At 32.1% G+C, this 15468-nt stretch overlaps 2 protein-coding genes across 2 annotated transcripts; one reads left to right on the top strand and one right to left on the bottom strand.

Annotated features, from left to right (window-relative positions):
• The first annotated feature begins 4165 nt into the window (after window positions 1-4165).
• LOC109800232 (serine/threonine-protein kinase PBL34) lies at window positions 4166-8213 on the top strand. Its single transcript, XM_020360992.3, has 7 exons — window positions 4166-4268; window positions 4433-4790; window positions 5562-5899; window positions 5988-6123; window positions 6581-6717; window positions 6791-6914; window positions 7406-8213. Exons 2-7 carry the CDS (start codon window positions 4583-4585, stop codon window positions 7918-7920), a joined length of 1458 nt encoding a protein of 485 aa, XP_020216581.1. The 5' UTR covers window positions 4166-4268; window positions 4433-4582; the 3' UTR covers window positions 7921-8213.
• Window positions 8214-10497: 2284 nt separating this feature from the next.
• On the bottom strand, window positions 10498-15173 carry LOC109800233 (2-oxoadipate dioxygenase/decarboxylase, chloroplastic). The gene is made up of 7 exons (XM_020360993.3): window positions 14871-15173; window positions 14105-14254; window positions 13790-14005; window positions 12056-12177; window positions 11794-11957; window positions 11061-11215; window positions 10498-10774 (listed from the first exon to the last, which is right to left on the bottom strand). The coding sequence occupies exons 1-7, from the start codon at window positions 15075-15077 to the stop codon at window positions 10676-10678; spliced, it is 1113 nt and encodes a 370-aa protein (XP_020216582.1). The 5' UTR covers window positions 15078-15173; the 3' UTR covers window positions 10498-10675.
• Between the last annotated feature and the right edge of the window lie 295 nt (window positions 15174-15468).

Here is a 15468-nt window from a genome sequence, read left to right as displayed (position 1 = left end):
CATATCAGAGTGCACACAAAACACACAGTCACAACATAGAACACAATTTGTTTTGAATCAATCAGGCTTTGATACCACTAAATATGATACTATGTACCCCATATACCATAATAATACACAAATAAATAAAAATAAATAGAAAACTTTGTCACAAATAAATCTCCAATGTTCAACTTAGAAGGTATCATATTTTAACTTAAACAAAAGCTAATTGAAATCCGATGAGAATCTAATGCATTAAAGTAACAATTGTCCTAAAGTATAGCAAAAGAAAGTAAATCCTAACTAAGTCTTGATATCATATTCTATCAGCTCATAACTCATCTATGAAGATTAAGTCTCGTCACCAACATCTTCAATGTTATGCTGAAAATCATTTGCAACAACATACCAAAAGAACATTACCAAACAAGGGGAGCGAGAAATCTCATACTCTAGCTCACGACATAGAATGTAGCTAGATAGCCAAATACAAATAAGACATACATATATATCCAACATGAATAGATTGATAACAATTACACATTTCACTCAGTCATGACATAATAATTAAATAACACATAACATTAAGATGCATATGTAATATACATGAATTACATATTATCATGTATTTAGCACTAGTAAAAAAAATACTCATCACACTTGTGCATTGCCACTAGTAATACACGTAGAGTAACCTAAGAATACATGTCGAGTCATACCCTCTACATACTTTCACCAATAGGATATACTATCAGGGTTTGATTAGGATAGTTAAGTTGCGCAAAATACATCACATGTACACAATGAGCGAGATTGAAACTTTCAAACCAAGTTATCTCCAAGGACTAATCCTCAAACTTTTACACTAGAGAATCTTCCTTGGCAGTGTATTTCATATCATACCCTTAAAAGCAATTTTATGCACATGATACATGTCAAAACATACTTTATGCATAACATTTCACATGATCTAATTAATTCACATATCACACGTCTTATCATATCATGTCATGGTTAAGCCTTGCTTATACTTCTCATCATATGACCTTTATCTTGCTTATGTTGGACATAGGATTAGTGGCATCGAATGTAAGGAAAGAGAACAACATTTGATTTGGTCACACTAAGCTTGGATTAAATAGTGTCAGTCATGAGGTGACAAAATTGACTTTACCTAAATTGGTGTCGGGCGTAAAGAAAGAGAATTGTCTCTACCTGGTTTGGAGTTGAGCGTGGAACTTTGGTATGCTAGATGTGAGGACCTAGGGATTTTTGCTTAATCCACATCGGGCTTGGGTTGTATGGTGCTGAGCATGGTGAGGTAGAGAGTCCCTTACCTTAATGGTGCTAAGCGCAAGTTACTTTATGTTGTTAGATCTATATCTATTGGCCTAGGGTAATGCATATAGATGTATATTATTGAGATGTAATTTTGATAATGTTGTAAGGCATTTAAGCATGATTTGTTTACTTGTTGAGGTGTTGATGTTGAAAGTGTTATAGGCATTAAAGCATGTTGATTGACTTAAGACTAGAGAAATAGTATTTTTGAATGTTGGATATCCCATAGTGTGGATATTGGTGTGGTGCTCTAGGAGGCCAGTTTCCTCTAAATCCTTAATCAATGTTGAAGTAAGGTATGAAGTTGAAGGCTACAACCTTTAACTGATTACATAGAGGTGCATGGTATCGTGAGGATACTTAGTGGATTAATTTCATAGGACTTGGTTAATGTATGTCAATGTCATGATAGGTTCACACCCAAGCTATGTTATAGTTGGTGATGATACTGAACTTTCCTAGTTTAAGTGGCGACATCCGAGAAATCATGTGTAGGGATTGATATTCCAATTAGTTGTTGATCTAATAAGTATGTACATCGTGGAAAAGATCAGTTTGTTCAATAGGGTCAAGTCACATAGTTTGCTATTTCTAGAGTGGAAGATCTTCGTAAGTGAGTGCTTGTCAACAAATTAGTTGAGATGTAGACATATGATGTGGCATTACTTGGTGTTGTTCATATGTTTTAGTGATTAAATGGTTGTATGACATGGTTATGGTGTAAGCTTAATTTGTTTGCTTTTCAAACTTGTTGATGCCACATTGAGTATTGTATGATGCGAACCATGAGGTGCATATTGGGTGATTTACATGTTGTTGTTGATAGTATAGTTGTATTTCATCTATATTTGTTATATGTCGATTCATTTAAATTCTAACTTATCCTTATATGTTTCTTGGTAGTTGGACTACAATAAACATGTTTTCATGGGAGTATGATAGGGTTAATTGGAGGTAGAACGTAGTTTTGTGTGACTAGAGTGAAATATTTATCACTTCCTTTTCCTTTGGTTGTTATGCAAGTGATCATCAGTATGAGGTTGATGATGTTAGTGATGAAACTTAGGCTTTAGTGCTGGACTTTGCTCTGATAGAACATGTGACATTAAGATATAGATAAGATTAAATTAAGATGTTGTTTCTATTGATTTATTTTGAAAACTTAGTTTTATTTCTTTTATAATTTTCGCTGATTGTTATTTTATTCAAGTTATGGATATGATACTTTTTATCTAAACATGTTTGGTATTTAATTATGAAGGATTAAGTTATTCAGATTTTATTATTTATGTGTTATGTATACAGGATAGAGGGTATCACATTTTGTGTGGCTATGCTGGTGATGGCAAAACTGATTTGTTGATGGTACTCTAATGTAGCTGATTTTGATAGAGTTGCTTAATCGATAACTAGAGATTAATTTTGAGTATTAGATTACTATACATAGTTTATATACTTGTGCAGTTATTTTACATCTTTAGTTGTTTTAAATTTTACATTTATATATTTTGTATATATATATTCAAGTGTTGTTTATATATTAATTCTAAGTAATTATATGCTAAGGGTTTATCAATAATTTAAAATAAATTTTTATTACAATATAAATTACTTATTATAATATTTAAATATAATTTATATTTATATGTAAAACATAGTTATTTATTATAAATTTTCATTATAATATAATTTAAAACATGAAAATATTTATTTTTATTATGAATTTTAATTTAATGATCATGCAAGTATTTGAAATAATTTTACTATGAGTCAATGAAACATTAGTATTAAGATGACTTTTAAAATATTTATTATAAAAATTAATAAATTTATTATATATAATAAGTTGTGATTGAATTATAATATTTTTATTAGACTTTAAATGATAATATAAACTATTTTACACTTTTAATGAGTAATCTATTTTATACTATGAGTATATAATCTATTTTATTATATAAAATAAAATTTATCCTTTATATTAAACTGCTAAACATACTAATATGTGAGTTTTAATAGTTTTATTTGTTATAAATATGAGTTTAATAATATGTATGGTTAGTATACTTTTTTATATTATTAATTAATAAAACATTATCGTTAATATAATTTTAAGATAGTTTATTAAAAATAATAAAATTATCCTACATAATTTTGTTTGATTGAGTATAGGTGTAACAATGTTGTATTATTTTATACTACACATGTCTAATGCTACTGATGAAGCTGACGCGACGGCTTGGTTTTTGCTACGCCGACCGAGGGCAGCCACGTCAGCATCACCATGGGTCCCACTCCTTCGGGCAGCTCAAACTGCTTCCCGTCTTCTTCGGGCAGCTACAAGCAACTCTCTTTTCTAGTCTTCGATAGAAAAAAAAAAAAAATATCCCTTTTCCCTTTCGTTTTCTGAACAAAAATTTTTAATAACCATTAAATAAAATTCAATTAGAATATACCCAAATCACTCTCTCATCATCCAACAATAATAGCAACCAAATAACGAGACAGTGAATTCCGAGTATTGTATCGCAAGTTCGTAACTGCAAGAACAATATTAGCATTATCTGAATATTTCAAACATTTGTAGTTCCAGAAATAAATGAGTTTCGATTTTTTGGACAAAAACTTTGGGTATTATATTTTGTGGATAAAAAAGAAATTAAAAAAACCCTGTTTAAAATAGTCGATAAATAACATGATAAAAAAAGAAAAGTATTATCCAAATAAAGTTTAAGAAAATAAATTTATTGGTGTGAAAATATACAAACTTTGACGACCTTTAATTGGTATAAAAATTAAAAACACACATTTTTTAAATTTAAAAATTCAAATTACATATAATATATTAAATTAAACTAAAAAAATTAGCAGTGTTGTGTTAGTGTTGCAGTCTTGCAGAGGAGGACCCCATATCTTTGAGCGGAGATTACTGAGTTTCAGCTCAGGTGCTGCTCCCTCTGTTCTTTCTGCCCCCTATCCCTACCCTTACTCACTTCCCAATCCATCTACCCTTCAAGCCTTTTACCCCCTTTTTCTTTTTCTTTTATTTTTTTATTATTTTTCTTATTTTCATCTACTTAATGTGATCTGTTACTTTTCCCCTTTTCAGTTTTAATTTCTGGGTTTTGTGAGTTACTCGGTTTTAAGGGTTGTTGGGCTGTAAAGTTGTGGTTTTTAGGTTTTATTTGGGAATTTGCCATCTGGGGTGGTGGTGTTTGGAATTGATGATATCTGGGTTTGGTACTGTGGTTCTCTAGGGATGGGGCTGGGTGCTCAGAATGGTAAGGTGGTGGAGTCTTGGGATGTGTGTAAATCAAAGGGGAGGAAGAAGAAGAAACAGGGGGATGAGGAGGTGGAAGGGGCTGAGGCTGGGTGTTGGGTTAGGCTGAGGTTCATTGGGAGCTGCATTTCTTCAAGATCCAAGGTTGATAGCTCAGTCAGCGGCAGTGGCACCAGTACTCATTATGGTAATAATCACTATTTCCTTGCTAGAGTTGTTGTTGTTGTTGTTCTTGTGATGGTGTGCTTGGATGTTCCTTCTTTGTGAGTGACATTATGATATGAGTTTGGTTGTGCATAAATGTTACTCTTTTTAAGTTTTTAGTGGTTTGTCGTAGCTTTTGAGAATTCTTCCTTGAGCACCTAGTGCAGGTTTACTTATTATGTTTGCAATATGGTTGAAAGTTACTGTGCCAAGTGTTGTGAAATGATATGCCAAGAAAACAAGTGTGTTTGATTATGAGTGCCGAGGCCCTGTGCAGCAAGACAAAGTTGAAAATGTAATTTGCTTACTAAACGATGAAAATTTTGTTCTTTTATTACTGTTTATTCAAAACTGCATTCGATTACTTAGTAATTTGGCCCCACAAGATATGCTAATGCAGATGTTAGCTTCATAACTTGAATGTTTTCTTCATCTCCATGTGGTCTTCTAGCTTAATGGAGAGAAACCAGTGTAAATTTGGATTTTAGATTCTCTAGGAAATACATAGGTGCCAAACTTAAAGTTAATGTAATTATTATCTGATGAACTTGAGAGAAAGGAAGTTAGTCCCAATTACTGTTTGGATTTTGGATATATCTGAATTCCAAACATATGCTAAAAGGGTAAATTACTTGAGGTGGTGATTATTTCCTTATCTATTCTAAAACCTACGCAGCTTGATGCTATTTTACTGCTTGTCCTAATATTTTTCTTTTTATAAAAAAATCCACTCTTGTTGTTGGCTTCCTGTTAGCTGAGAGTAAATCAACTAATGATACAAGTAGAGACCAACCAACAGTTCCAGCAGTCTCTTCTACAACCACTAGTAATACAGAAAGCAATTCATCCACTTCCAAACTTGAAGAAGAGCTTAAAATTGCTTCCAGGCTGCGAAAGTTCTCTTTCAATGATCTAAAGTTAGCAACAAGAAATTTTCGGCCTGAGAGTTTTCTTGGTGAAGGTGGGTTTGGCTGTGTTTTCAAGGGGTGGATTGAAGAAAATGGAACTGCCCCGGTGAAACCAGGCACGGGCCTTACTGTTGCTGTTAAAACCCTCAACCATGACGGGCTCCAGGGTCATAAAGAATGGCTGGTTTGTATATTTTCAAAAGTCCTTTTCTTCTGATATTATCTAGAGTTCTATATTTTTAATGATCATTCTTGTTTGGATCATGTGACAGGCTGAAGTAAATTTTCTTGGTGATCTAGTTCATCAAAACCTTGTAAAACTTGTAGGTTACTGCATTGAAGATGATCAAAGGTTGCTAGTGTATGAGTTCATGCCTCGGGGTAGCCTGGAAAATCACTTATTTAGGAGTAAGTTATTATTTTTTATCTGATAATTTTCCACATTTTTTTTTCAAGAATAATAGTTGGGATACTATTGCACCTTGAAATTTTGATAACATAAATGAAGAACCCTGCTGGATTTCTCTTGTGAAGCAAGGTTCCTTCTCCACAGAAGCCAGATGAAATTTATTGGGCTGTTTGGCATGGAAAAATATTTTCTCAACATGAGTGAAGAGGGGTGATATGATATAGTGCTATAATACCATAGTGATCTGCCTATTTAAGAATAATGAATAAAACTAATCGATACCATTATAATGATGTTTCCATTAATTTGTTTCTTTGAGTATCTCACTTGTGTTATGAAGGATTTAGAAGTTTTCTCTATCATTGGTAGAACTGGAACTCAACTATTGCTGTATGTTTTATGTTTGAATTATGTCATTTTTATTATGTTCTCATGTTGAAATTGTGTCATATGTAGGATCCCTGCCTCTTCCATGGTCCATTAGAATGAAAATTGCACTAGGAGCTGCTAAGGGTCTTGCTTTTCTTCATGAAGAAGCTGAAAGACCAGTAATATATAGGGATTTTAAAACTTCGAATATATTATTAGATGCAGTAAGTGCCATTAACTACAATAAGATTACATATTTCTCCCTTTTGGTTGGTCTAATATTTTATACCAATTCAGGACTACAATGCCAAGCTCTCAGACTTTGGTCTTGCCAAAGATGGTCCAGAAGGTGATAAAACCCATGTGTCTACTCGAGTGATGGGAACCTATGGTTATGCAGCACCAGAATATGTCATGACGGGTATATTTAGTTTGATATAGCATGTCCACTTCTGCAAGTCTTGTTATTTATCTGTAAAGTTACACATGCTTATGCTTTGTTGGTAAAGACTTGATCTTGTTGGGCATTTTTCATCTCTGAAGTCATTAGTTTTGCTGTTGATGCTCACTGCCTTCAAAAAAATTCTGTACAGAAAGTTTGGAACATAATTGCTTGTGGGACTGTTTTAATGTTTGGTAGTGGTACATATAAAATTCTTTATCTCTAATGTTAATTGTTTTCAACTCAATACAGATTTTTGATTAAGATCATAATTTACTTGAGCTGTCTATAATTTCCCTGACTGTGATGATCAATTGTATTGACAAGTTTGATAATGTCAGTTGTTGCATTCTCATAATTTGTATTATATTTGGTGGATAATTTCCAGTTATGTTTGTTCCAAATTCTTTTAAATGTAATCGCGTAACATCTAATTGCTTATATTCTAATCAGATTTACTCATGTGGCAGGTCATCTTACATCAAAAAGTGATGTGTACAGTTTTGGAGTGGTACTACTTGAGATGTTGACCGGCAGAAGATCCATGGACAAACACCGACCCAATGGTGAGCATAACCTTGTGGAATGGGCTCGACCACATCTTGGAGAGAGGAGAAGGTTCTACAGGTTGATAGACCCTCGTCTTGAAGGTCACTTTTCCATAAAAGGAGCTCAGAAAGCTGCTCAACTGGCTGCTCACTGCCTTAGTAGAGATCCAAAAGCCAGACCCCTAATGAGTGAAGTTGTTGAAGCTTTGAAGCCTTTGCCAAACCTTAAGGACATGGCAAGCTCTTCATATTATTTCCAGGCAATGCAAGCTGATCGCTTTGGCGCGAGCCCAAACACAAGAAATGGGCGAACACAAGGCGCATTGCTCACCCGCAATGGACAGCAGCAAAGGAGCCTCTCAATACCAAATGGTACTTATGCATCTCCATATCATCAGTTTCCCCAACCATCACCGAAACCTAATGGCAAAGCATAGAGCTGGTGAAAATTTTATTTTTCTCTTTCACCCTTTTTTTATGCCACTTCTTAGTTTCTCCTTGTAGATGTACCTTCTTTCAAAGCATTTGTTCATGGAGAACTTGAGAGCAAAAGAAGCATTTTGCTTTATGATTTTATGTTATGGGTGTTGACCCCCTTTAGCTTGAAAGAATGTGAGGGTGAGGGCAGGTGAACAAGTCAAATTGTCAACCAATATTTTCTTCAGGTTGTTTGGAAATATTGAACACTATCAAATACTCATCCTTATTTTATTGTTTTTCACATTTGCCACAGGAAGTGTTATGTTATCTCCTGATTTATTAGTGTATGTTTGGATTTCAGTTAGGAGAGTTCAAAAGTACTTTTACTTCCAAAACAACAAATTTTAATTTTTCCCTTTTTCTTCATTTCGTGCCTTGAAATTTGGGAATGTGCATTGGAATTTCCAAAAGCACATCCCCAACCTTTTTCCAAAATAGCCTTAGGCTTAGCTTGTGATATCAATCCCTGCTGTGCAGCTCCTTAATCACAAGCTTTTGTTTATAAAAAGATGAGAAAGAAGCTTTATTGCATTAATTTATACTAGTTATTTGTTCTCATTTGCTCCGGTTCCTTATTTTATATAACTTGTGGGCAGCAGGTTATACTTTATAGCAGCTTCTAGCAGTTAAAAATTCAAATTTCAATATTGATAGTTTGATCATCGATGTTGTTCATTCTTATCATTATTGTCTTTAAAGATCATAGTGCGTGGGGTTCAAGTGTAGGATAATATATTTTTATGTGGGGTCACACAGAAATGTTCTAAATAATAGTTAAAGAGCTGACAACAAAATGCTTCTATTTATAGTTATGGTGGAAGTGTATTAATTATGTTGCACAATTCTATGAAATTTGTGCTTCCCATTCTTTAATTAGTGTTGTCACATTTTCCTTTAATAATTGAAGGTTCACGGAAATAACTCGATGACGTGTTGTGTTTCCAATTCAGTTGATACGGTTTAAGAGGTTTGAGCTCTGACTGCATTTAGTATACAGTTTATTTTTTTAATAAGGGATATACGCTTCAATGATAAGTGTGCATGACATGAGCACTATAATTGGGTTTTGATTACACATACAAGTACCAAACAAGAAACAGCACTGCTATAAGAACTAACATAAGTTTCTCTAAATTAAGATATTAGCTCTAAAAATTGAACACAAGCTAAAGTGATTAGGAACATTAAATATTTAGGCACCAAGTATCGGCGGTGTATTTCAATCATGATGAATTGATGATATAGAAGTGCCAAATGCAAATTTTTAGTGTTTGGATTCACAATGAGAACCAAAAAATTACTACGTCCCAACATGTTTTTCAATAGCACCAAACGAAAAGGTTTTAAATTTAACACATGGTTTAGCCCTTGTCGCAGTTTGCGGTACAGTTTAGTGTGGTTTGCTTTGGTTTAATTTTTTTTTTTTTAAATCATCCAAATCAAATAAAAAAGTTAAGAGTGATTTAATTTGAGTGAAGGTTAAACCAATTTTTTTGTAGTTTGGGTTAATTCATTTTTTTGTAGTTTCTTAAATTTATTATTTAAAAATTAACTAAAAATATAATATTATGTTATTTGTTTAAGATTGTATGTAAAAAAATAAAACTAAAAGTATATTAATACTAGAATATTTTTTATCACTTAATATATTTAATACCAATTTTTATTTTATTATTTTAGTAAAAAAAATTTAAAAAATTTTAATTATCATATTAAATATTTTTTCTCACATATGTTGAAAAAAATTCGTACCCACAAAAATATAAAGATAAAATCCATTATAGGTAAAAAAATAAATATTATAAATAAGTATCCAAAAAATAACAAGTACAAGTAATTTTTATACCCTCATATTAATAAGATGGGTACAGGTGTCATATTATTCAACCCTCTAATATTCAGTTACATATTAAATTTATTTAAACTTATGAAAACAAAACATTTTAACAATTAAATTTAATTTTAAATTAAAAAATTTTGATTAATAAAATTATGTATAATATTTAAATAACTTAAAATTTAACTTTTAAAATATTATTTTCATAGAAATAATAAAATAAATAGAAATTATTATTAAAATATTTTTTTAAAATTATTTATTCTTTTTAAAATAAATATCTACAAATATCTAAAAACACCTATAGATATTGAAAAAATATGAGTACTCGTTTAACAAATACTTACACAAATAAATGTTTATCCGACAAAACATGTAGCGAGAGACTATTAACTTTTATATATATAATTTGTCATTTTTTTTATAACGTTATAAATAATTCATATTTTTTCTTATGAATGTTATAAATCAACTTGAACCACTAATTTATAATTTTTTATTTGAATTGGTTCGATTTTAAACACTCCTCCTGTTAGATAGTAGGAGAAGAAAATTAGAAATTGTGGAAAGAGACATCTTAATGCGTGTTTGTTTCCTCGCCCTGTGAAGTTACTAGGAGTTGCTTCTGTTTCATTTGAAAAATCACGTTACAAAATTTAATTCAAACACGCACTTATTCTATGCTTGAGTATGTGAGTTAATCAATTTCTTTTTTTAAATTAATCAACCCAAGTTATTTATGCAACATCCACATGACCCAAAATGTATGAAATCCAAACTTCCATAATATAACTGGGTAAAACATGTCATATGTTTCCCCAAGGGGAATGAACTCTGCTCATTCATGGTATGGTGTGACATGAGCCTCTTATGACTCATGAGCCTACTCTGCTCAACTGCTCCTTGGATGTGCTTTCAAATATCTTGTCAGCACTAGCTACTTCAAAACCATCCCTTCTATGGAACTCTTTAACCTGTTCCATTAGTTAAAACAAGGATTAGCAAATCCTGCAGAAAAATGTCTTCCAATTCAAGGTCTCTGAATATAAATTAAAAATGTTTTTTTTTTCCTCAGTAAAGCTTTTCAAAACTCTATTTTTAATAGAAAAGTTCTCCAAAACTCTTATAAACTTCGAATCCACAGTTCCATCTGTAATCAAAATGACTGGTGACAAAATCAGTCTTATCCATCAGTACCCAAAGATAAGAGTCATAATAAAAAGTTGAAACCAGATACTCGGAAGAAATAATGCTGCTTACCTCTGTGTCAGGTAAATTTTTATACTGCGGTAGCACCAGACGCTCGGCAAATTCAATGTATGAGCATGGGACTAATTCAGTTATACCATCAGAAAATTGGAAAGAAATTGAATCTGCTACAGTTGAGCTTTGCTGGAGAAGACCATCAGGGCTCACTACAAGCATAGGAAATATTAAAATCATTCACATGATCCTTTGATCAGAATGAAATACAACTTGCAATGATCATCTTCAACTCAAAGAATGAAGATGATTATATCTGCATGTTCTTAGTTAATCTAGGTTATAATTTCTGTATTCATGTCATGATTGAGAGCATGCTGCACATACTGATGATATGATTTTTTTCCAATTCTAAAACAGCTAGGCAAACAAATTAACACACATCTTTATACCTTTCCTTTCTTTTTCAGTACTTAGAATTTTCAAGTGAAAAGGGCTTAACATGACTTTTATTTCCCCCATGGAAGGTGTGGGGGAAAGAAGATAAGGTTTGATGAAGGTCAAACTTTTGAAAGGTGAACACATGCAGGAATCGAAGGAAAAATGTCATATTTGCCATTAATGAATAAGAGGGAATTATTTGCTCTTCAATCCTCACTTTTTCACTTGAGATAGCAATTGTGTAAAGCAGTAAGAAATTGTCTTACCATTGAACATTAAATGCTTTTATTTTGGTTAAAAAAAATCTAGAAAACCTTAAAATTGAATAATAATAAACAAGGGTACAAACCTTTCAGAACTCCTCCTTCAGAATTCAATCTGAATCCACTGTCCTCAATAAACTGATTTAATTTCTTTATATCCTTCAAATGAGTTTTCAGCCGATGAGTGGATATAGTAACATGGTTCAGTGCATACCCGTTGACTAGGGTCCAGGCAGCATACTCACTTTCACTGTGTATCAAGTACCAACAAACCATAACTAAGCCAGACTCTAGAAGAGAGTAGAGACTTTCCACAAAAAAATATTCCTCCTATAAAGATAACAATACCTTGCTAATTGTTGAAACTCAGAATATAAGGGCTTTTCCCATGTTAAATGTCCAAGGGAACTTGCAAGTGCTGCATACTTGTTTCCATCCCCAGATGATTCAGTGTATTTTCTCATAATTTCCTGCACAAAATTTCCATACTTATTTTTAGTACAGTTGAGTTCTGGAGAGTTGGAACCACAATGCAGCAGAAATGTAAGTATAAACCGTTGGTGTCATGTAATTATGTATATCACTATAGATCAGGATTTCAGGAATAAGATATCATATACTGCATCTCAATCTTAATATCTAGAGAAGTAACATGTATAAAATCCTAAGAAATGAAACCATTCTTTGCTTCTCAAGTTATTGTTAGCAACTTATCATACTAAATACAACTACTAACAACACAATAGATAATAACGTAACCTAAATTAATAGGGTTTTAAAAAGGAGTAATTTGTAAATACATTTTAATGTAGGGACTAAACCAAGCTATGAAGCCTGGATACTTCATAAATGAAAAAGTCTATCGTACCTGTGTTGAATACTAATACTCCTCGGATACGTATCCAATCTTTTTTATTTAATTTTTAACCTTTTTTTCTCAGATACTTGTATACTTATTAGATACTTCTAGATACATATCTGAAAAACCTTTTATTTTGTACAGTCATTTTTTTGTCATGTCGTAAAAGGAATTGGAGTACATACTTCTTTATTCATTCTTTGAAGAAAAACAAAATGGATCCAAAAGGGTAAAAGATTCGGTTTATCCATTTATGTTCATTTCAACCTTTAACTTTTGTCTATGAAAGATGAAGGGTATAAAAATGGAGAGACTAGGTTATAAGACATTAGTAGAAGTATACATCATCCACTTGATGATATGGTGTTAGACTTATTAAATTGGCAGAGTTCTCTCTTGATGAACCAAACTTTGAAACTATGTTCTTTACTAGATGATGGTAACAAGGGAGAAGAGAGCATTAGACAGTAATTTAGTGATAATGTTTTTGAGATAAAGGCTTTTTTTTTTATAGAACCAATATTAGCTTTAAGTTCTACCAAAGATGCTTTTATTAATATAGTTAACATGATATGGGCAGAAACTGTATTTTTTGTTATGATTAAAAATATCTTTTTTTTTTTTTAAATTGTAATCATCATAGTTATGAATTAATGAGAAAGAATTAATGTCTCTTTCTTTACCAATATTTTACATCTAAATAAATCCTTCTACAAAATTTTACTATCATATCCAAAACGTATTGTATCCTAAATCTTAAAAAAAGTGTTGGATCTCTGTATCTCTATCGTACTCGTGTCATACTAAGTTTCATGGCTTCATAAAGACCAAGAAATAGTGTCAAGTATATGGACCAAATGTTTAACCTAACCTTAATTAAATAGGCTTTTATTAAGGACTTGTCCCAACTTATTTAGTATATAGGCCTAACTTAACTAACCTGATATGGGTTAGGCACTAGGCCTTGGATCACCATTCTTACCTATTTCCACTCCTACATAGAAACAAGCACTGAAACAATCATGATAAAAGATTGTGTTTCTCATATTTTTACTTTGGTAACATTTGAAGCTTTTTTTTTAGGTACAGTTGCTAACATTTGAAAGTAGTTGCAATTGCAAAATACAGGGAGGAAACCAGCCTCCATATAACCATTGTAATTTGTAGAGCATACATGTAAAATGACATCAATTGAATATTGTTCTCATGATTCATGAACAAACCTGGGTTTTTGGACTCATTTGATCTACCAGTAGTTCTGATATAAATATTCTGGGCAAAGGCCCGTTAATGCCACTGCCATTACTAGTAAGTGAATCTTCAGGTGGAGAAAACCATAGTGCCCTCAACTTTTTTGCTGGAAATCTCAACTCCTCGCGTTGTGTATAGCCATAATCCAGAAACAACCTAGCCATGGAATCAATTCCATGACCATTCACCTAATTAGGCGCAACAATACAAATGAATGAGCTAATCAGGTATAATTGAGTCACCAAGAAAAGTGAACAAGTGAAAGGCAGTAAAGCCAAGAGAAGTACCCCAAATGTCCTGAATGCAAGATGATCATAGCATAATGAGTTGTTATCAACAGAGTGAACAAGGTCCAATATGGCCTTTGCAGTAGGATTCCTGTTCAAGTAAACGGTTTGCATACTTTCCAACACACCCCTGAAAAAAGCTTCACCTCCCTGCATGAAGAGAAATCATGTTGGCTCATGAGAAATTGAGAATTCAGACCAAAACATTAGGTACAAACAATCAGATCTCAAGATTTAGCGCATGTTTTATCCTCTTCTCACCTTTTTATTTTAAAATCTGTTTTCTAAAGCAATTTCACACTACTCAACAATCAAGTGTTTTTATTGAAGTTTAAAGTGTTTTTGAGAACTTCTCTAATGAAAATAAAGAAACAAGGCTCTTAAAATCTCTCAAAAGCTTTTTCAAAAGCAATTCTAAGCTTGTATCCGATCAGAGTCTTAAACAAAATCAATGCTCAGAGACAAACACTTTCAAATGTTCTATTGGACAAACAAATTTTAGAAAACAGAAAAGTGTTTTTGAAAACAATAAACAAACAATGCCTTATTATCACTATAAGCATCATGGATATCCACCGGCGATACAATCAAGAATCAATTTTTTTTCTTTTTAAAAATAAAATGCTACAAATAATACTTGAAGAAGCAATAAATCAAGCCCTCGGGGGAGGAATATGATACTATAACATCAAGCACTACAAACATTACAGAACTTGGGGTTCAGTCCCATGATGGTATAAAATAAAATTAACGAATAAAATGGAACCTGAATAGATGATCTCTGGGAAGCGTGTTCTGATGATGAGGTACATGACACGTGAAGGGTTCTGTGTGAATTGGCTGAGCCTAAGGCCAAAGGGAAAGATTGTTGTTTCATTGGAACCAAATTCCAGAATCTGGGTTTGGAAGGGAACGAGGATTTACTGAAAGAGAACAAAGGTGATAATGTAGAGGACTTGGTAGTTGCAAACATGTTCACTGTCTGATGAAACAGCTATTACATGCAACCTCAATCTCCCAAGGTACAAGGTCTCTTTCAAGCGGCGGAACTACGTTGCAATTATTGAATGCTACCTATTCTATCTTTAATTCATAATAAATTGTTTTCTCTTTCAAAATAATTGAAAAATAATGTTTAGTAAGTAAAGTTTATGTGTCACGATCCCAAATTAATTTTTAATTAAATTATGTTTGTAAATAATAATAAAAAAATCCTCTATGAATTCTTTAAGATATCAAAATTTATTTAACAAATTTTCAATCAACAAATTAAATGATATTAAATAAAATTTTGCAGAGCAAATGGAAAATAATTAGTGATATAATAAAAGGAAATGTTGTGATGATATAGCCACATTGGTTTG

This window comes from Cajanus cajan, chromosome 11, assembly GCF_000230855.2.
Source record: "Cajanus cajan strain Asha chromosome 11, NIPB_CcT2T_4, whole genome shotgun sequence".
NCBI classification, from domain to species: domain Eukaryota; kingdom Viridiplantae; phylum Streptophyta; class Magnoliopsida; order Fabales; family Fabaceae; genus Cajanus; species Cajanus cajan.
Note: the sequence above shows the minus strand (reverse complement) of the source record. Positions and strands in the feature narration are given on the sequence as shown.

Coding starts and splice junctions, on each gene's coding strand:
- LOC109800232 (XM_020360992.3), top strand. CDS start 4,583: ATGGGGCTGGGTGCTCAGAATGGTAAGGTGGTGGAGTCTTGGGATGTG. Junction 6,124..6,580: donor GGAAAATCACTTATTTAGGA/GTAAGTTATTAT, acceptor TGTCATATGTAG/GATCCCTGCCTCTTCCATGG. Junction 6,915..7,405: donor ACCAGAATATGTCATGACGG/GTATATTTAGTT, acceptor CTCATGTGGCAG/GTCATCTTACATCAAAAAGT.
- LOC109800233 (XM_020360993.3), bottom strand. CDS start 15,077: ATGTTTGCAACTACCAAGTCCTCTACATTATCACCTTTGTTCTCTTTC. Junction 14,006..14,104: donor TTGCATTCAGGACATTTGGG/GTACTTCTCTTG, acceptor GCGCCTAATTAG/GTGAATGGTCATGGAATTGA. Junction 10,775..11,060: donor AAAATTTACCTGACACAGAG/GTAAGCAGCATT, acceptor CTAATGGAACAG/GTTAAAGAGTTCCATAGAAG.